The sequence below is a fragment of the Centruroides sculpturatus genome, unplaced genomic scaffold (assembly GCF_000671375.1).
Source record: "Centruroides sculpturatus isolate CEXI.00-Female unplaced genomic scaffold, Cexi_2.0 scaffold999, whole genome shotgun sequence".
Taxonomy (NCBI): Eukaryota; Metazoa; Arthropoda; class Arachnida; order Scorpiones; family Buthidae; genus Centruroides; species Centruroides sculpturatus.
Genome location: NW_019385237.1, coordinates 178,767 through 201,108, shown reverse-complemented (window position 1 = coordinate 201,108; position 22,342 = coordinate 178,767). Strand labels below are relative to the sequence as shown.

The 22,342-nt window shown below is 28.6% G+C and overlaps 2 protein-coding genes across 2 annotated transcripts in view; one reads left to right on the top strand and one right to left on the bottom strand.

Annotated features, from left to right (window-relative positions):
* LOC111636558 (allene oxide synthase-lipoxygenase protein-like) overlaps window positions 1-7,006 on the top strand; it is a 34,029-nt gene extending 27,023 nt beyond the window's left edge. The window contains exons 8-15 of the mRNA XM_023381838.1: window positions 3,405-3,501; window positions 3,579-3,742; window positions 5,180-5,272; window positions 5,361-5,421; window positions 5,503-5,608; window positions 5,683-5,774; window positions 6,326-6,505; window positions 6,583-7,006. Coding sequence (XP_023237606.1) covers window positions 3,405-3,501; window positions 3,579-3,742; window positions 5,180-5,272; window positions 5,361-5,421; window positions 5,503-5,608; window positions 5,683-5,774; window positions 6,326-6,505; window positions 6,583-6,750 — 961 coding nt within the window. The 3' untranslated portion in view covers window positions 6,751-7,006. The remainder of the gene's footprint in view (window positions 1-3,404; window positions 3,502-3,578; window positions 3,743-5,179; window positions 5,273-5,360; window positions 5,422-5,502; window positions 5,609-5,682; window positions 5,775-6,325; window positions 6,506-6,582) is intronic.
* A 5,096-nt stretch (window positions 7,007-12,102) lies between these two features.
* The window catches only part of LOC111636557 (allene oxide synthase-lipoxygenase protein-like), a 21,089-nt gene continuing 10,849 nt past the window's right edge, over window positions 12,103-22,342 (bottom strand). The window contains exons 9-18 of the mRNA XM_023381837.1: window positions 20,909-21,041; window positions 20,733-20,828; window positions 19,145-19,241; window positions 17,515-17,632; window positions 16,211-16,303; window positions 16,063-16,123; window positions 15,103-15,208; window positions 14,946-15,037; window positions 13,768-13,941; window positions 12,103-12,600 (exon numbers count right to left, since the gene is read on the bottom strand). Coding sequence (XP_023237605.1) covers window positions 12,433-12,600; window positions 13,768-13,941; window positions 14,946-15,037; window positions 15,103-15,208; window positions 16,063-16,123; window positions 16,211-16,303; window positions 17,515-17,632; window positions 19,145-19,241; window positions 20,733-20,828; window positions 20,909-21,041 — 1,138 coding nt within the window. The 3' untranslated portion in view covers window positions 12,103-12,432. The remainder of the gene's footprint in view (window positions 12,601-13,767; window positions 13,942-14,945; window positions 15,038-15,102; window positions 15,209-16,062; window positions 16,124-16,210; window positions 16,304-17,514; window positions 17,633-19,144; window positions 19,242-20,732; window positions 20,829-20,908; window positions 21,042-22,342) is intronic.

The window sequence follows — 22,342 nt, the reverse complement described above, 5'->3', positions numbered from 1 at the left end:
TTGTTTATAATACTTTGGCATATTTTCACAAATTGCTAGCTATGAAGCAATTACAAAAACAGAACATTGTTAACTGACTTTTGGGCCACCCAGTATTTATACTTGCCGTAACTTCTGTTAGATTTTTTATTTCGTCTTTTCATAAGTACATAATTAAGGACTATGCTTATCCTTGTACTTAACTGTACCTGCACATACCATTTAAGCCTTTTTGTACCCATAACGATAAAGTTCCCTACTTTCCCATTTTCTAATTTCCATGTTTGCTCGTGTACCCGAAAAACTCTGGAGCTGATCTTTTAAACCGTATTATTCTACTATTCTAATACAAATTATAGTAATAAGTATTCTCATTGACCCTTAATGGAGTAATTCTTATAAGGTAACTGTCAATAATTTTGCGGTAATTTCGTTCATTTAAATGTACAGTTAACATACAAACTTCTTAATTATAGATTAAACGTTACAATATTCATAAATTTTTATGTATATTCAAGGTATATACTTGCTTGGCCTGAAATACTTTCTGCTCATCAAACAATAATAAATTTAAAACGTAAGACCCTAAAGCAGTTTGTGCAAAGCCAGCCATTAATAGGGGCCTTGTTTGTTATTGATACTTATTTGTTAACTTATTTATACTCGATACCGTACAATAGTTCTATTTTAAGTGATATTTATAATATTACAGATAGAAATAAATTGCTATAACTCGATATCATTTTGTTATAAATCTGAATTAAGTTTAAATATAGTGCTACGTTGAAAGAATCCGGCTTAACTAAAAATCAATAAGTGAAAAATATAGAAAAATAAGTGACGTAGTAACTCTTACCATGACTTTATATAAATATTATTAAAACAAAATCGAATTTTTAAAGTGATATTTACAATAAATAAAGATAAAATTCCTAAAAATAATTGTTTAAAAAATATATTTCCTTTTTTAAAAATAAAAATAGCATAAATTCTAATTCTAATTATTATTATTATTATTATTATGATTTTTTTATTTTATTTTTTTTATTGAATGATCGTGTTTTATTTATTTACGTGATACAAGGTTGGATAATTTTAATTTTTAGCCTCAGGCACTTAGCATTACATCATCCTTCCTTCGCTGTTTACACGTTGAAAAGTACAGTACTTTGCTTTCTTTCATATTTTGTATATTTTAAATATTTGTTGGAAATTTAATTAAGTTTCACGAGAATATTTATTTAAATAAACGTTTCTGAAGCGATGAAATTCGTATAAATTCCCTATGAAATTTATGTTTTTAGTCTTTTTCAATTGCTTTTTTTTTTTTGTATGTACTCTTTTATCCTTAATTTTATCCTCCCTTCTGCTCCTTAAAGTATTATATTTAATAAAGATTCATTTAGCTTAAATATCCTATGTCACTCCATAAGAGATCCATGTGAGCAATTCCTTTGTAAAATTTTTATATATTATAGAATTTTTGTAAAGAATACACAAATGTATCTTCTCCAGGAAGCGAACCCGCAAGTTACAGACAACATTTAGAATATAAATTTAGAACTAATTAGAAAATTTAGAAGTAATTATAAGGGGCCTTCGTGTGGGGTGTCTGCGAGAATATTGTTATTCCTACTGATTATTTTATACATTGGGATATATAGTCAAACCTCGATATAACGTTTTAAAGTTGATATGAATACACTTGTGAATGGATTTTCTTCATAAACCTTTGATTTGGTGGGGTATGGCAACGCGATCTGTCAACGGGGACTGGAAAACTGTCCCTTATTTAGGCTTTAGACATGTAAAGAAAACCGCAAATCTCCATCCCGTTGGTCAGGCTCGAACCCACCAATGTTTATGAGTCTTAATTATTAGTTCGTCCTGTAATAAACAATTGTATGAGGAAAATCAGTTATCGCCCGTTAAATCTACAATGAAATCTTATAAAATTACATCTCTCTTATGACTAATAACATCATAAATTTGTTTATAATTTTGTTGAACAACGTAAGGTCAATAAGTATATACAGGATCAGGCCAAGTTAGAGAGGTAATTAGTAGGCCCTTTTGATAGGATCCCTAGATCCAGGGTCCCAAAATATTTGTCTCAAATGCTCCAAAATTTAATTCTTTAATGTAAAAACACGTTAGAGAAGTGATAAAAAGTTCACGTATTTTTATGACAAAGAGGTGCCTTAAACATGGATAAGAGATAATAATAGATTAATTATTGTGACTGGGCTGCAGTTTTTAATAATATTTTAATTTTAAAAATGCACGTGACTTCCGGTCCAGACTGGGAATAGATAAAAATCGAGACTAGAGGGTAGAGCCTACTCAAGGGATGAAAGAAGAGAGAAGATACCCTACTAGAATCTTTCCTCCTCTTTCTCATTCTCTTCCTCATACTCTACATTATTATTAACTATATTAAAGTATTTTACACCACAAAGTACATAGTAAACGCCATTATAAATGCACATAATTTATTACTAATTACACTTATTTAATATAAAATTATCCCATCCAATGGATAAGGGCGATAAGTTATTTTCTACAATTGCAAAATGGCGCATTTTAAATTAATTAAAGAGGTATTTAATTTTCTCTCCGCACCTAAATGAAAATGGTGAAAATTAAAGGATAAACTAATAAAACACTATTTCACTATTTAACTGTTTCTGTAAGTATTTTTATTATGGCCAATAAATTGATTTAGTCTTTCTGAAACTCCCTTTGGATTGAGGCCCCAAGGCAATGTCTTGCCATGTCTTTGTTATCGTTGCCTGTGGATATACAAAAGGAAAATACTACATTCAACACATTTTCTGGGAAAGTGATAAATGTACTGTGCATCTATCTCTTCTCCCCTATTACAGGGCTGGAAAGTATTGTAGATACTTGAGAAAATTATTTAAAAAAAAAATATATATATAAAATAATGGAACTTCTAGTTGTCAACTATGAAGAAACACAAGCCTACTTGATAAAGTACAGAGTGACTTGCTTCCNAGAAAAATGAATAAAATCGTGACTTATCATTTATCTTAAAAACCTTCTAGCGCGCGCCGGCGCGTCGCTTTAGATTTAATAAGTTACATTAATTCTTTTTTTTTCGTCACTTAAATATTTATATAACTTCTATAGGTTTTAAATATGTATTCACGATATATATTTCGTGTAATATTTTATTATATAAGCAGAAGAACATATTTAAAAAAACTATTATATTGTTGAGAACGAGTTAGCGAATACTCCGCGCGACGCGACGCGACGCGCTCGCATGCAAATTAATACGACTTATTAATAAAATTACACGAAAATTTGACGTTTTAGGGTGTTCCTGGTGACGAAAATGGAAAATTTACAAATTACGAACATGTTATTTTAACAATTTCTTCAATTATATCGACTTGTAGCATAGGACACGCCGCAGCGAATTTTCAGCAATACGATGAATACGCATTTCCTCCCAATTATCCTTCATTATTAACAGGGGAACCACCTAAAGATAAGGTATATTTAATATATCATTAATTTTAATTATCATTAAATTAAATTTAGGTTTAAATCGCGGCATTTTTAAATTCTAGAGACCTTTAGAAGAAAAGGATATTCTGAATCAAATACCCAATAAAGAAATAACACTCGACGTTATGGTCATTACCAAATTATTAAGTTCGAAAGGTACAAACTCGTTAGGAGACTTTGAAATTCAATATTTATATGATCCAGTTAGTGTCAAAGCGGCAGAAGAGTGAGTAATTTCTATTTTTTATTCAGATTAGAAATAATTTAATTACAGAATATGACTTATCTATTAGTTTTATTGGTGTTAATTAATATAACTTTTAAATTAAAAAAAAAAAAATACTCTTTAAAAATTTACATTTTACGTTTCTAGTGTAAGCATAATGATTTCTGTACGTGCCGAAATGTAAAGGGTGTCCCAAAAGTTAGTTAACCAATCTTTAGAGGATAGAATTCAACTTGTTAACGTGTTATATAACTTGTGTATTGAACAAAAAAATAAATTGTAAAGTTTCTAAGAAGTCGGTTAACTGACTTTTGGCCAACCTTAACGCTAGAGAAGAAATTTATAAAATTTATTCGATTTTAATTGATTTTTTTTTTTTTTTGTTTTAAAGATCAATGAGTGTTCGATATCGAAAGCAAAATCTATTCTAAAATGTTATTTTTCTGCGTAGTCGTTGCGAAAGAATTGTTTTCACAGAAAATCGATTCTGAAAATTCTATTGAAATACCGGTTTTGTGATATTTTAAACAGGATTTAAATAATTTTTTTATACAAAAATTTATGTAAGATTTAAATATTCATGTGACTGTTGATTACTTACATACTCATGCTTGTAGACGTTTGTACTGTACAATGAATGAATAGCTTTTGTATGTCTGCGAAACGTACTCAATTTAGTTAACATTTGTTTAATAAGCAAGATTAGCCTATATATAATGGGGCGTATCCAAGGGGTGCTTATAATATTGCAGCACTCCCTTGATATCAAAGTAATCAGTTTTGTTTGTTACTTTATAGTAAGAGCCTTCGTCCCTCCTGAATATGTCTTGAGCAGTAGTCATATTCTTAATTCCTAGATACCTTAGTACCTAGTATATTATATATACTTTATATTATTTGTCTGAATTCATTTAGAATAATCAAAAAGGAAAAAAAAGGGGGTAAACGTCTAAGCGCGTGAATGATGAAATTTGTAATTATAACGGATCTACGTTTCCTGAAAAATTAAGATTTCTTGATGATTTCCTGATAAAATTAGGAGTGAAAGGAATTTAAATGAAATTTATTTGATAAAATATAGGATATTATGAGTCATTATTTTTAATAATAACTCTTTAACATTGAATATAATTTAAATTATTCTTTAATTGTAAATATATCCCGATACAACTAAGCGAACGGCAGGATTCTTATTGGGCTATATTATGGCTAATTAAAAAATCAAATACTAAGCAATTTGGCTAGAAGAAACCAAAAAAAAAATTAATTCATTCCTAATTGTTAAAGTCATCACGAGATGGCGCTTATTTGTAGCCAAATTACTTAGTATTTCACGATTATTAATTAGCCGTAATGTAGCCCGATAATAATCCAACTTTTCGTTACGGTTAAATAAATATTAATTAATTATTTATTTTTTTATTTTTAAAATTGCAGTCGGGGATTGTCCAAGTTGATCTCTGTTAACGGATGGGTTGATAAAACTATGACTATAGGAAGAGATGGGATGTTTCAATTGATCATAAAGGGGTAAATAGCATAAGCTGTGATAAATGAGTTCAATAATTATATTATAAATTAACTAATGAATCATGGTGTCATGTTTTAATGAGCGTAGGTTAGACAGGTGGAGGATGGATGTTGATGGAATATTACCAAATAATTTTAAGATAAGAGAAGTTAGTAACGCTTATTTACTTAATAAAATAATATTTAAATGATTTCATTCTAATTTATTTTTATTCTAAAATAATATTTAGGTGGATAATCCCGACACTTTTCCTAATTATCCTTACAGGGATGATGCTCTTGCCATGTGGTATGCCATTAAAAGATATGTAACTAAAGTTGTACATCATTTTTATGGTAAGTAATCGTGTTTATAAGGGTATTTTAAGCCCTTTTTATAATTAAATTTATTAATTTTTTTGAATTTTTAGAAGATGAAGACAGTATTATTGAAGATTATGAGCTTCAAGAGTGGAGGGAGGAATTGGTAAAGGAGAGGTGTTCGGGCGGCGTAGGAATTAAGGTTAGGCGAAAAGAATTATTATTTTTATCTGAAATTTAAGCAATTTATTATATATTAAAATTTCCTTAAAGATAAATGGAAATTATTTAATATATTGTTTTTATTATTTTATAAGAATTTGATTATAAATATTGCAAATTTGTTAAAATTTTTATGTAGAATTATAATTTTATAAATCACTTTTATAGTTTGAAGAATTTTTATTAAGATAACTTAAACAGATTTGTAGAAAAATGAATAAAATCGTGACTTATCATTTATCTTAAAAACCTTCTAGCGCGCGCCGGCGCGTCGCTTTAGATTTAATAAGTTACATTAATTCTTTTTTTTTCGTCACTTAAATATTTATATAACTTCTATAGGTTTTAAATATGTATTCACGATATATATTTCGTGTAATATTTTATTATATAAGCAGAAGAACATATTTAAAAAAACTATTATATTGTTGAGAACGAGTTAGCGAATACTCCGCGCGACGCGACGCGACGCGCTCGCATGCAAATTAATACGACTTATTAATAAAATTACACGAAAATTTGACGTTTTAGGGTGTTCCTGGTGACGAAAATGGAAAATTTACAAATTACGAACATGTTATTTTAACAATTTCTTCAATTATATCGACTTGTAGCATAGGACACGCCGCAGCGAATTTTCAGCAATACGATGAATACGCATTTCCTCCCAATTATCCTTCATTATTAACAGGGGAACCACCTAAAGATAAGGTATATTTAATATATCATTAATTTTAATTATCATTAAATTAAATTTAGGTTTAAATCGCGGCATTTTTAAATTCTAGAGACCTTTAGAAGAAAAGGATATTCTGAATCAAATACCCAATAAAGAAATAACACTCGACGTTATGGTCATTACCAAATTATTAAGTTCGAAAGGTACAAACTCGTTAGGAGACTTTGAAATTCAATATTTATATGATCCAGTTAGTGTCAAAGCGGCAGAAGAGTGAGTAATTTCTATTTTTTATTCAGATTAGAAATAATTTAATTACAGAATATGACTTATCTATTAGTTTTATTGGTGTTAATTAATATAACTTTTAAATTAAAAAAAAAAAATACTCTTTAAAAATTTACATTTTACGTTTCTAGTGTAAGCATAATGATTTCTGTACGTGCCGAAATGTAAAGGGTGTCCCAAAAGTTAGTTAACCAATCTTTAGAGGATAGAATTCAACTTGTTAACGTGTTATATAACTTGTGTATTGAACAAAAAAATAAANAAAATAATTATTAAATTATAATTAATCTAAACGTTATCATTGTATTGAAATTTATCTGTTACTATTGGTTAATTTTGAATTTAATTTCAACCAATCAAATTCGGCCGCTACTTAACGACCGTTAAGAACAATTTTAACGGCCGTTATCTGATTTTGAATTATTTAATTTACAAAAAAAAATTATTTAAATACTTTAAAGCATATAAAAATAATTAATTTAAAGATGTAAACCATTAGAAAATTTTATTTTAAATTTGAAAAAACAAATCTTTGAATTTAATTAAATCTTAAATATTATTTGATAAAGTAGAGTTAGAAGGGAAAGTTCTAAAAATGTTCTGATCTACTTAAAATGAGAGAAGCTCGGAGACAATCGATTTTTTTTTTTGGCTTTCACTACTTTAACAGATAAATTCGTGTTTGTAATGCGCAATTTCAGCCATTTTGGATTAAAAAAAAATTTTACTTAGGTCAAACATGAAGGTCAAACTCAAAGTTTAAAGGAGAAAAGACCCCAAAAAATATTTTTAAAAAAATCTAACCAAATTGTAAATATATCATAGTATAACAAATAAATTAATTTTTAAATAAATATTTATATATTAAACAGAAAGATTAATTTATTAAGTAGGTAATAAGTACAGGTACTGTACTTAATACAATAAAACCTGTATAAACCAGAATAGCAGTGTACTGAATATTTTTCCAATTTGGCAGGTTTCCGCTTTAAACAGGTTTTTCTTAGCATAAAAGATCGTTCCATTCCGAAGAATTTCTTTACTGTACTTTAAAATAATTGAAGAAAAAATAACTAAAGATTGAGAAATCTATTTTAGATTTTTTAAATTAAAATATTTATAAAGATTGGTGGAAGGAATTTTATTAAATTGATTATTTTAAGAGGTTTATTTAGAGTAAAGTTATTTATATAAAGGGAAAAGTGAATGAAGCAGGCAAACCGATTCTATCAACTGATTCTACATTGATGCAGTGAATTCGCCTAAAAATTGAATATTCTCTTGAAATATTTACAACAATTTGAATTATTGATTTATCTTTACAGTTGTTCTGTTTATGTTACAAATGATGCTTAATGTTATATCAACGAATTTATAAACTAGAAAAAAAAATAAACTTAAAAAATAAATAAAATTTTATTTTTCAAAATAAACTACGCCAACAAATACTTTAAATTAATTTCTTTTTATTTATTGTGAGGGCCTAGTTTTGTGGACCATGGTTTAACTGCATAATTTGAGTTTTGTACCACAAGATCAATGAAAGGCAATGATGTGGTCTCCCTCTTTCTTGACCTGCTTATTTTTTGTCCAACGGTTAATTAATCCAGTCAATACTTCATTAGAATGGAGCGAGGTCCTTCATAGTGTAAGGCCCTAGACGGCCTAGAGTGTTATTAGAGTCCTTTATATTAGAAAATAGAAATGTTGTAAATATTTAAACTATACATTAACCCGAATCACACGAAATTTGCAATGTAAGAACTACTGTAATAACATAAATACCACTTGAAGCTATCCAAAAACCAAGGACACGAAGAAAAATTAGTGACAAACAGACAAGGTAAACAGGTACTACTTTCGTAATAACATCTTTTGATAAGTGCTTTTCAGCAGTTTAAATTGGCAACATCGTTTCCAATTGCGTTGGAAGACCGTGACAATATTCGGAAGTAATACACCACTCCGAGGTTCGTGATCTACTGGTTGAGAAATTCAGTGTGAGATAATTCGAAACTATCTTGCCATCTGTCGTGAAATAATATAACTATTTCGTTTATTATTTTANTCCATAGTATATGTCATTTTGTCCATAGTGGATGATCTCGATTAAACTAACAATATTTTTTTCCTATTATTTTAATATTGTAAATGTTTAGTATATTTCATTAGGTAAAAAACCAAAGATGATTGGTGTAGAATATGACAGTGCTGTGATTTACCAATAAAGAGTTATGAACCTAAAATAAAACCGTATGTCATTTTGTCCGTATTTCCCCTACTTAAATAATATAACATATTACATAGTATTATTACAATAATATTATCGTTCTAATTATTTACAAAAGTTTTAACGTAATTGTATAAATTAACTATTAACCGAGTTGTTGCTCTATGGAAAATATAATACATTTTAATAAAAGGTATTGTACTTTTTAATTATTGAGTTAGTCCCACCCTTTCGATTCTGTTTGATCCGCCGCTATTATGCATTGTATTTAATTTGTGTGTTTTGTATTACGTTAATTTGTATATCGTGTTAGTTTTTATGTTACGTAATTTCTGTATTGTGTCAATTTGTGTGTTGTGAATTAAATTAATTCTCGTTTCGTTTACGTTATATTAATTAGGTATTGTGTTTTAGCGTTATTTATTATGTTGCGTGTTGTATTAATTTGTTCTGTGTACGTTATAACAGTAATTTATATAATTTATATATTGTATTTATGCATTAATTTAAAATATGTAGGGTGGTCCGAAAGTTATTTAACTGAATAAATATATACGGTTTTTAATTTAGTCGTATGATTAAAAGCGTACAAACGTATATGTATGTGTGTTAACTGGCTTTTGGACCACCTTCTATTAAAGTGTAGAAAATAGATAATGGCCCAAAATGCAGTTAACAGATATACTTGTATATTTTCTACTCTTTCAATCAATCGACTGAATCGCGAAACATTAAAAAGAAATATATTTCGGTTAACAAACTTTTAGGTCATCCTATATATATATATACTATTAATTTATTAGTATAACTCTCAATTTAGTAATATAATTTAATAGGAATTTTAGTAGTACAATCCCCAAAAATGAATTTTTTAGTAGTATAACATTCTAATTAACGTTAATTTCGAATTTTAATTCTTAAATTATCAACGCAGCAACCATTTTGAATTTTTTTTTTTTTTTTTTAGTAAAATGACAATTGAGATATTTTATAATTTAGACGTTCAAAGCCTTAATTTTTTTTTCTATTTTTATTTTTATTTTTCTTTCCTTAACGGAGCATTAAAAGCTTAACTTTTTCTACCGAGCATCAATCTTAATAAAATGCCAACACGATGAATTTTAAAATAAGGTATCTTTGTTACAACATCCCAAAAACTTGCGGTTTATTTTTACTTGATTGACAGTTAGCATTATTAGATTAATAACAGTGTGTGTGTGTGTGTATGTGTGTTCGCGAGCGCGCGCGCGCGTGTCTGGTGTTACGTTGATGGAAGAAGAGACGTGTTTTTAGAGCCGTGCATTCTCCCCCGCTTTTTTTTTTTTTTTTTTTGTTTGGAACATATTGGAAAAATCTACGTTGTTTGAGATAACTGATAAAACTCAAAATCATTAGTACAATGGATATTTTTTTTTTCTTTTTTGATGATACACTGGAGGTAGATAGATACATACATACGTCCCTTAATTATGAAATGATGTGTAAGATTTTTCCTGCTTTCTTCACCTTATTAATCATTGAGTAGGAAAAGTAATGTAATAAACTTATCGGAATTGTTGCCTTCTTCAATTTTTCTTATAATCAAAATCGCAAAGACAATCGAGTAGAACTTTTATGGAAATTATTTGATAAAAAAGGGAAATTTCTTTAATCTTTGTAACGTGTAAGAAGTTGGGTGTGTGTGTGTGTGTGTGTGTGTGTGTGTGTGTTTATACTCTGTTTCGTATTTGTTTTGGCATCGGGGAGGGATATAGGGGCTTAACTCCTCCCCATTGATATACGCAGAATTAAAATTTATCTGTTCGAACTTCAAAACGGTGTATTGGACCATCCGTTTTTTTATCCAATCCAAATTACACTTTATTTGTAATACGGCAATTGCCTGTTACAATGGGAGAAACATATAGGGGAAATACGGACAAAATGACATATACGTACAAAATGACATAGGCAACATAATTCGAATTTGGCGGTCTCAAGCTCGCAACTGACCATGACACAATGTTATCCGAGCAGCTCTTACTAACTTGTCAAAATGTGAACGTACTCCTCTCATTCGCCCGGGTGTCATGGCCGACAACAAGAAATGATACGTTACGAGTTTTTTTCCTTGCAACAAGTTTTTTTGTATAGATGGTAATTTTTTCACTATTTTATCTATTTGTGTAACATTTATTTCAACCCTCAAGAATTTGTTGTTGCACTTAAATAACTTTTTCCATTAAAAGTAACATCTTTGTATTTATTTTATAATTTTGTTTTTTTATAACGTTATATGGACAAAACGACATACATAGACAACGGACATAATGACATACCTGTTATTTACTCCATAAGAGCTTAGTTAAGGAACTTACCTTAATCTCTTAACGTTTTATTAATTATCAAAAATGTCTTCGAAACAAAGTCTTTCGTTATTGTTTAAAAGAAATTTTAGTATAAAACTTTATTTTCTTTCTTACATATTATTTACAAATTTATTATATTTCACATAACAAAAAACTTGCAACGAATCACGTGACTCGACAAACCTCTTTAGTTTTAACTTCTATTCCTAATATAAAGGCAATTAAATCAAAAAATGAGTCCATAGCTCCGCCAGAGGAAAGGAGACGAAACATTACTAAAAAGTTACTCGAGGAAAACAATTTTTCTGATAACTCTCAAGATGATGAAGAAGACTGTCCATGCATATATTGCAATGATGTTTTTTCCCGATCTAAGCCTGGAGAAGACTGGTTACGATGCATAAATTGTTTCCGTTGGGCTCATGCTTCTTGCGCTGACGTTTCTAAAAGAGCCAAGCGTTTCATTTGTGAACTTTGTCAGTAATTTTATAGTTTTTACGTGTATGTCATTTTGTCCATACTTAATGTGTCATTTTGTCCATAGTATATGTCATTTTGTCCATAGTGGATGATCTCGATTAAACTAACAATATTTTTTTCCTATTATTTTAATATTGTAAATGTTTAGTATATTTCATTAGGTAAAAAACCAAAGATGATTGGTGTAGAATATGACAGTGCTGTGATTTACCAATAAAGAGTTNTAATCTAATAAATATATAAAGAATATAAATTAATTCGTAAAATAATAAAATTTATAATTCATAAAATAACAAATATATTAGTAATACAGGTTTAATTCGCGCGAAGGTATTAGGCCACCACTATTAATGCATATATATAAAGGCCCTAAACCTATTTAATATTTTTAAATGTAATATAATTCCATCTAATCACCGTAACTTCCCGTAACTCTTACCCCGAAAATTGTTTAACTCCTCTTAACTGTACTAAGGAGAATGGGTACCGAATACAACATGGGTATCGAACATTACGTTATTAAACTGTGAATTATTATTTAAAAATTAATTTAATAATTATATTTTAATTATAAAAAAGTGAAATAATGTTATAAAAAAAATTAGTACTGTACTTACTCTTCAACAGCTTCAATGCTTACGGGATCGTAAAGATACTGAACTTCGAAATCTCCTAATGAATTTGTACCCTTCATGCTCAGTAACCTTGTAATTATAATAATATCTAGGGTAACGCTTTTGTCTGGTAAATGATTTAAAATATCTTCTTCTGTTAAAGGTGTCTACAATTAAAATAATAAATAAATAAATAAATAAAAGGCAGTATGCAAAGTTCAAGAATTTCATGATATGTCTAGTGAATGATACCACCGGTAAGACTTTCAATAGGAAATTAGCTCCTGTTTAATTGTTAGACACGCGAAATACGCCCCTTTTTTCAGGCACGAACCCGCGACTAACTTCTAGAGTTCGGTGGTTTCATCCATTTGGTCATTGGTGGGCACTCTTCAGTGGAGGACGTAAATTCCAAATTTATAAACTTCTTGGTATGACCGGGAAATTCATAAATATGGAATTTATCCCTTCCGAAAGCAATAAAAATAAATAAGGATTATCCATAGCATCTCACCTTTGTCGGGAATAATACTAGAGATGTAAAAAGTTTGAAGAGGATAGATAGGTAAATAGATAATTATTTAATAATATGGTGAAATGATTGAAGAATAAATTCGTGCAAGAAATCAATAAAAACAATAAAGGACTCGTATCGCAGGCTGAGAGAAGAAAGGAGGAGGGAACTTGTAAGTATAAGATGGTAGCTGTTTGGAAAAGGCATATATTTTATAGAAATTAAAGATTTAAAACGGGAAATTAATGTGTTAAGAGGATAAAATTTGAAAAAGTGAAGATTCTTCCGAAGATTGTACAGTACAAGGGATAAGAAATAAAGAAGAAGAATGGGAAAAAAATAGAGATGTTAATGAGGGAAAGATAAAAGAATAGATAATACGATGGTTTATAAGATATCAAGAGGCGTTTAGGGGAGAGTAGACTTAGTTTTTAAGAAGGAAATAGTATATTTGACATGTTAAAAAATAAAAAAGAAAAGATTCTAGAAGAGATAGAGAAGGGTAAATATGGAAACAAGTATTGAAAGAAAACTTCGCTTCCTGCTTATTATCATACACATTAAAAATTTAATAATACAAATCTTCACCAGATGGCGGTAAAGACCGTTTTGTTTTCTATTATATTACAGACGAAGGACGAATAAATTATTAATACTTTAATTTAGCTTAATTATTTGAAGAGACTCGTATGTTATTAAAACATTTTAATTTCTTTTTAAGAATAAAAATTATTTTAAAAAATATTATACGACGATTTAGTTTAATTATAAAAATATATTTAAAAATTATTATTTATCAATTTAAAAAAAAAAAAATTACTTTATCGCGAGGTGGCTCTCCATATAATATGGCGGGATAATTAGGAGGGAAGGCATATTCGTCGAATTGTAGAAAATTAGCTGCCGAATGATTAATGCTGCAGATGGCAATGATTGACGTGACAACGTCGACGATTTCATCCACTTGAGTAAATCCTTGATTTCCTGGTATTCCCTAAACGGGAATTTAATATTGAAAAGTTATCAGAAACTGAAATTTCCACGTGTCAACAGAAAATGAAAGTATTAATACATAATTCTACCTTTCTTACAAGTTTAATGGGTCAGTCAACGTTCTGATATTAAATAAAGTAGGAAATATTTGCAACCTACTTTTAAAATTATCTTAAGAATTCATTGAAATTATAAAAACTTTAATTGACTCATTATTGGTTTTTTTTCGTTTTTAAGGTATAAAAGTTCTTTAAAAAGGCATTTAAAATACTCAAAGAGTAAGTAAAATTAATTAATTATTCATTTTTCTTATATATGAATATGTATTAAGTAAATCTGAACTGGTTTAGAACTGAAAAGGTAAAAAAACCTGTTTAAAACGGAAAAGATATTAGGTAGGATACAGAGTCCGGTTTACACAAGTTTTACTGTATATTATCATAGGCACTCCTTTCACTTCTAAATTAAACCATTATATATGTGTTCATAAACACTACACAAAACTCCAAAACTTCATAAAATTCTGACTTTTTTGTTATATATTAGGCCTATATCATATATTAGTATAAATATATCAGGATTTTAAGGAGTTTTAAAGATGGAATAATCAAATTTTTATGCGTGAAAAATGCATAAAATCTTGATTATTAGAAATTACATTATGGCTACAAGTTGTTACATTAGGTATATATTTAATAAATATTCATATATATAAGAAAGAAATTAATTTATTTTCTGTTTTGAATATTTTAAAATAGTTTTACTATTAAAATTTTCGAAATGGATAATGTGAATAATGCCTAAAACATGATTAGGCAATTTTCAAATAATTTTTTTAAAAATATTTTACATATTTTTATTTTCGAATTTATAAATTCAGAATGTTTTTATCTATAAAATAGGATTTGATAGATGAAAATATTGAAGAAAAGTAGAAAAATAATCACAGAATGCGCATTATTAACGAAACAAATAAATATTAGACGAAAAATTAAATGATTTTACTTTAAGTCCAACTCCTCCTTCTGCATTGTCTTTGGTTAATTCTTCTCTCCACTTCTGTAATTCCCAATCTTCAATTATACTTTCGGAATTCTCTATAAGATGCTACATTTTAATATATTTTAACATAATTTATATCAAAGTTTACAACAAATTTTACCATAATAATGATAAACAATCTTCGAAACATATTTTTTGATTGAGTTATACAATGCAGTTGCATCATCTCTATAAGGATAATAATGCAAAATTTCTGGATCATTTACCTGTAAAAAAAAGTAATGATTACTTCTTGAAAACTATATAATTAAATAATAATTTTAAACATGAAACTATAAGAAAACATTAAATTTTTTTTCTTATTGTTTATACAAAGTAGAACATGTGAATTAACATTAAAAGAACAACGAATAGATACAGTTGTTTTTTGAGATTCTACTCAATAATTATGTATTATCATCATTATAATACAAAATATAGAATTAGGAAATAACAAGACGTATTGATTCAATATAATGAGCTTCTGGATGCTTTAAAAGGTCAAAGAATATTAACAACTTCATAAAAACAAGTTCTTTCAGAGTGGTACATGTTAACCTTGACATTACTCTGTACAGAAACCATCAATTGTGGTTTTAAATATTCTCAAAATAGTAAATAAAACCAAATTAAACATTCATTTTCTGTATTTTCAAGTTGTTGATTTAATTTTAAATTCGCATCTTTATCATTTTTATTAACCATTCATGACATATTTAAGTGTTATGAATGGTTAATAAATTTGTATTATTAATAATTGTTATATATATATATATAATGCTCTATTTTTTCGAGAATTATTTTTCAAGAGATTATTTGTTCTAATTACGTTAGTTTTCTATTTATAAGTAAATTCCAAACAATTATTTTCTGGATTTTCTTGCCTTTTGTAAGACGTCGCGGCGCGTCATATCGTATCGCGTCGCGTCGCGTCACGTCTTATATGAAATCTTACTCTCTAATTATTAATATGTAATTTAGTTAAGTTTAAGCGTATATGTAATTTTATTATAGAAAAGTATGAGAAGTATTTTACTGTTGAGTTAAAACATTTGACAAGTTATAGAAGGTTTTAACTTACTCCTCTCGATGCAAATTCATTAGGCAATATCCCATTCACGTCCATTTTCCATCTTTTAAAACTAAAAGCAGTAAAATAAATGTTTCCTTTAGTGTTAAAAACTCTTAAATTTATTTATTTATTGATTATTTTGCTTAATTTTTTTAACCATTTTTTGATCAGTTGAAACATCCCTTTGCATCCTGTACTCATGGTTTTATCCACCCATCCTCCAGGAGAAATTAACTTTTCTAATCCTCTCCTTTATTAAATAAAAAGAAGAATAAAATAACATTATTTTAAGAAATTCAAATTGATAAAATATATATGTATTTAAAAGTAATTTCTTCTACATTTTAATATAGCCTATATTAACATACTTTGCTTGGAGCGCTTCTCGTCGCTTCGCATCGCACCGCTTATCTACTACACTAATCACATTGTTCCTTTTTTATTTCCTAATTAATACATTTTATCACTATTATATTATATTAGTGGTAAAATATATTCCGATAATTAATATAATTTAAATAATTATGCTTTTAACTAAGCAGGTAGATTATAAACAGAATATAATAGCGATATAATAGTTATGTCGCTACGTGTCGCCATTACATATTTTTCTTCTTTATCACATCACGGGAAGCTGGATAGCCTATTAAAGGGTCATCAAAAATTACTTGGAAGAAGGAAATTTCCTAGAACACTTAATAATCTTTTAAATAGGAAATAAAGTTGCTTAAAGTTTCTTGGATATTGCTCAAATTACGTAACATTCTATTGCACCCGTTTAAAATTTTCCTCATACTGAATGGCTATTGTAGAATAGGTGACCAATAGCCATGAATGAATGACTTAATTGTGTACGTAATCTTGCGTATTTTATTAAGACGAGTCTAAATATATTTTGTAAATATTTATAATGATTGAATTATTTTATTATTATTTTTTCAAATTGTAGTTCTATTACTGGAGTGTGTCGCTTCGCGTATTCGCGTCGCACATTATCAATAAACACGGCGTTTGTGTTTTGAGTTAAAATATTAAAGAAATAGATAAAATAAAATATATTTCTGCAATAAAAGCAGATTAATTATAATAAATAACAATATAATACGAATGCGATTTGTTAGATTAAATCGCGCGTCACTCGACGCGACACGACGCGTTGAGTGACGCGCACGTCGCACCCGACTTAATTTATATTAATTATAAAAAGAAATATTTTCTTTTAAACAGCCTCATCTCTTCCTGACAAAAATAACTAAATAAAATATTATATTAATTTAATTATAAACTATTTAAAATATTCGCAATTATCAGTTTAACTCATTAAACAACTCATTTAATAATACAGTTGACTTGTTATGAAATAAATTGAAAAATAGAATGTTTATAAAATCGAATTTATTTCGGCAGATTCAATAAAATAAATGAGAAAGAACAATTAAAGTGAAATCAAAATGTACTCACGAATTGATCGCCAACAAATAAAGAAAATGAGGTGACATTAATCTGAAAAGTGGATGAGATGGTGACAAATGACGGTGCGTACAAATAACCACGCCTTCCATCAACAAATGAGTTAAACCTTAAGTGAAAATTCATTATCAATTTTTATTCCCCCATAAAAATATTTATATGTATGTCTAGATATTAAAAATATGGAATTATAATAATGTAATTCAAGAGAAATTTCTTAATTAACATTGATAAGTATATTTAAAAAAAACCCATAAAAATAAATTCTTTATAAAATATTTTTAGTTTTTTACGTTATATAAAAATTGTGTTTTAAGGATAATTAATATTTTAAACCATGATTGGTATGTGTAAACCAATATTATGTTTTGAAGTATGAAGAGGTGCAAGTTCCAAGGTCAACTATAATAATGAAATTTAACATTCAATCTCACTATCTTCTGTCCATGAACTATTCACTTGTTAGTTATTAATTTATTTCTCCAAACAGGGCCTTACGCCTATGCTATATACCTTATGTCTCACACAGGGTCATCTAGAGCTTGTATAGGAGAATTAGTCAATTTTTAAAGGTTTTGTGGGTTTTCTCCAGATTCACTCCTAAAATATTTTACTCAGAAATATCGTTACGTCATTTCCTGCCTCTAGGCATAAATGTGGGCTCTTTTTTTTTCTGTTTTAAACAGGAAGCCTGTATTGAATCAATGCCATCTGTGTTAGGTTACCTTGTAGTTTCGAAACAAGAGTGCGAAATTACAACATTCTAACAGGAAGAAAGGAAACTCCTTGTTTAATATTCACACATTCCAATAATAAAGCAGATTTATAGGTGTGATGATTGTTTATTTTATGGTTTTTGTTGACTCAAGCTGCATATTCAGTTTCTCTTAGGATTCATATAGAAAACATCTGTTCTTACACACTAATAGTGTTATGGAGAAATTAATTTACTAAAATAATTTCTCCATAACACTATTAATTCTATATATTAAAATGCCATTTGTTTTAAGTAATACCTGGAATAAAAAAATAATTTTTTTAATTCTGTAAAATTTCTTCTACAGTTATTTTTTAAACTAAGAATGAATCTCTGTTACCTTTATTCTATAAAACAAAAATTTAAACTAGATTTGTTTAAATTTAAACTAGAATTTAAACTATTCATTCAGAGTTCAACAACATTACATGACCTGATTCAATTGAAAGTTAACTTCATATCTATGTAAATTTTAATACAATGCCTTTGATTTAATTATAATTAAACTAAAAAAAACTGCTGTTAATTCTGTCATCAAGTTGTTAATAAATGCGTAATTAATTTTAGATTTAAATTAATCGCGACGACGCGCGTAGCGATTGTACGCGCACCCCACATGCCAAAATAAAAATAATACAATAATGTAATGACGTAAACAAATTTATATTTAATTCTAGAATTTAAATAGAAAATCATGTGATTAAAATGTCAATAGGAGTGTCAAGTTCTGTGACGTGGATAGTATAATAAAACAATATTTTATATTCTCTTCGTTACAAGTTCAATGGTATTATATCTGACATTATATACAAATATCTGTTTATAAATTCCTGTAATTTAATATAATATAATAATAAATCTTACCTAAATGTGTACACGATTGATGAAATATAGCATCTGCGTTATTAAAATAGAGTTTTGCTAGTAACCAAGTGTAAGGAGGATCTGAAGGCAAAAATACCTAAAAATAATATTTTAAATGCATTTTTTAACGATATTTATATATGAGAAAAGCTTAGAAAATACGTCGATAACATTAATTTTAGAATATTATATTATTAAAGTTCTTTTACTAGAAAAAATTTACATATTTGTATAACACAAGCGCACACTATCGTTGATTTTGGCGCGTGTCCCGTGTGTAAATTTCTAAAAATAAAAGTACCAATGGCTTACACAGTTGTATTAGAATTTAAGTATTTGTGTAAAAGGTAAATTATTTAAAATAAAAAAAAACACTAAAAATTTGGAATAACATTTTACCTCCTGTACAATTCGCGTGAAGAAAGGAATTAAACGCGCAGTTGCTTATTCAGTTTCGAATGTTCTTTGAAAATCACTCGATTTTTATAAATGGAAGGCCTAAACAAGGCGAACGTACAAAAATCATTGGAATTTTTATACTAGAAATCTGATGAAAGGTAAATTTTTCAATGTAAAACGTTTTAAACGCATTATAGAGCACGACATATGACAATTAAGAGAGATGAAAAGAAGAAAATGTCATTTAGAGCTGAAGGAAGTAAAAGAAAAAGAGTTGAATTGACTGAAGTGTTGGTTAGCAGCTGTTGATGCCACTGTTGGTAAGGTAGACTAGTCTCTCGGTAAGCTAGGTCAAAAGTTCAAAATAATAATAAAAGAAATATTATCATTATGAAAATAATTCTGCACGCGAATACATTGCGAAGCAGGAAAACAAACAAGGTTACGCCAACGAATGAACAAAGGAGATCTGCGGCGCAAAAACAACCTGAATGTTACGGACGACGAATCTCGTTTTTACATTGGGTGGTTCCGAATGTACTGGAAATAAATGTCACTATGAAAAAAGAAAAGGAAGTTCTGTCAGTTCAAACGTCACGCAAAGTTTCTGACGAAAGTTTTGGCTTGGATAACCAAACTCCACGCGTGTGGTCTCGGGTCTTCACCATGTAAACTTTTTATTAACATACGAATAAGAATGTATAGTACCGAGTTCATTAAGAAGAGGCTAGTCACATTCTTGAAGAACTTTCCACTATTCTCGAGAGAGAAATCCTGCCTTTGACCAACACGAGATACGGTACATTCTTCATGAAAACGATGTGCCTAATGTACCCAATCGAGAATAATCTTACGGTTTTGGCATCAGTTAAAGCGGAAAGTATGGCTGAGATATAAAGCAAAGTGTATTAGCATCTGGGAGGCCAGTTATGACTGAGAACCTTTCGGAACGTGTGAAAACAAGTTCGAAAGGCAGCAGACCGTGGAGATTTGATTTTGTTAAACAGAGACTGATCAAATATGTTTTCTTTAATTTATTTTACGTCATTGTTCGTTTTCATATTCCAAATTTTTAGTTTACTCATGCTTAATTGACGATGCGGCGTAAATATTCGCGCTTATTTCGTCGCATGTGTTATATAACTGATGCAAAAACGTATAAAAAAAATGAAAAATTCAAAATATTTACAGGATTATCTGGTCCTTTCTCTTGAAATAATTGAATAGCAATTGGCATCAGATTTCCTGAATTATTCAAATAAAATAGAGCCAGAGGTGAACACAACTAGGAAAAAAGTTTATTAAGTTAAAAACTAAAATAAAAACATATTTTACGTTTTTACATATTTATGTTTTTAAACTTACCACTGTATTTTCCACAGTGTATATGTTCTGTAAAACTTCCAAATCGATGATAAATATACGATTTTCTTCGAGAGCATCATTCAAACTTAGACCTTCCAAAAATGGCTCAACCATTGACGGTTCAATTTCAAAGCTTTAAATTATATTTTAAAAAAATCATACATTATTTTAAAATATTTGTATTCATAATGAAAGATTTATTTAAGAAATTTTGCATAGTCAATAATATATTATTTTCTGTTTTCCCCAGAAACTTTTACTAGCTGGATGGATTGGCAAAATAATAATAATAATAATAAAGTACTGATAGTATTGTAAGAATTTCTGTTACAATATTTGCAAATATAACTCCTATAATTCGTTTTCCTCTACAAACTCATGCACTTTATATAGAAATCAGTATCAGGAAACTGATCTTCAGACAGTTTTTCCACTCCGTTCATATATGCATATAGGTCTACTGTATATGTTTCCCATTTTCTTTTTGAGATTTCGGCATTCCATCAGATAGGAATCTGATAGAATGCCGAAATCTTGAAGCATGATCCTGAAGCGGAATGCTTATATAGAAAAACATTTGAAGGAAGTTGTGGAGAAGTTAATTCACCACATGGTCTCGTCTCTACTCACTTCTTGAAATGTCCACCCGTTTCTGCCTATGATGAAACGGATGGACATTTCAGCATATGTTTAATGAAGCTAGGCATTTCATGTAATGCCTAAAGACTCATTAGCATATGGCATAATAAAAAAACGGCGAATGTTTTTGCATTTCTGTATGTTGTTATACGCGGATTTCTGGATACCGGAAAATTCCCAGGGAGGTGCACGATTGGATTCAATCCAGGATTCCCCCGAGCGGTAGAATGATTCTTAGTCATCCGGCCGACACATTCTTCTGGCACACAGTCCGTATAGCCATTATATCTTGCTGTATTATCATATTAACAAAAAGCAATTATCTTGATATGATTGCTATATATTGGTGTATTTTCATCAAATAATTCACATTCAACATATAGACGTGTGGAAAACATTCAACTGTTTTGGATTACACCACGTGCTAATAAGCCATTAGATATTACATGAAATCATTAGACAGATGCCGAAATATGCACTCGTTTTAACATCTGCAGAAATCAGGTTAGCATTTCAAGAAGTGGCTAGAAAAACCAGAGAAATTCTGAACAAATGTCGAGTACAGGATGTGCTAGCACTTCAATAAATGCCAACTATAGTTTAAAGCAGTGATTGCCGAAATGGGTGCTAACACCCTTACTATAAAATTGAAATCAACGCCCATAACATCTCGTAAGGATCCACGGTGGAGCCTCAACTATGGGCCCTCATTGCAGATCCTTTGAAGTCACAATAATTAATATAATTAAAACAAATTAATTAGCAATTTTATAATTGTAATAAAATAATCTTACT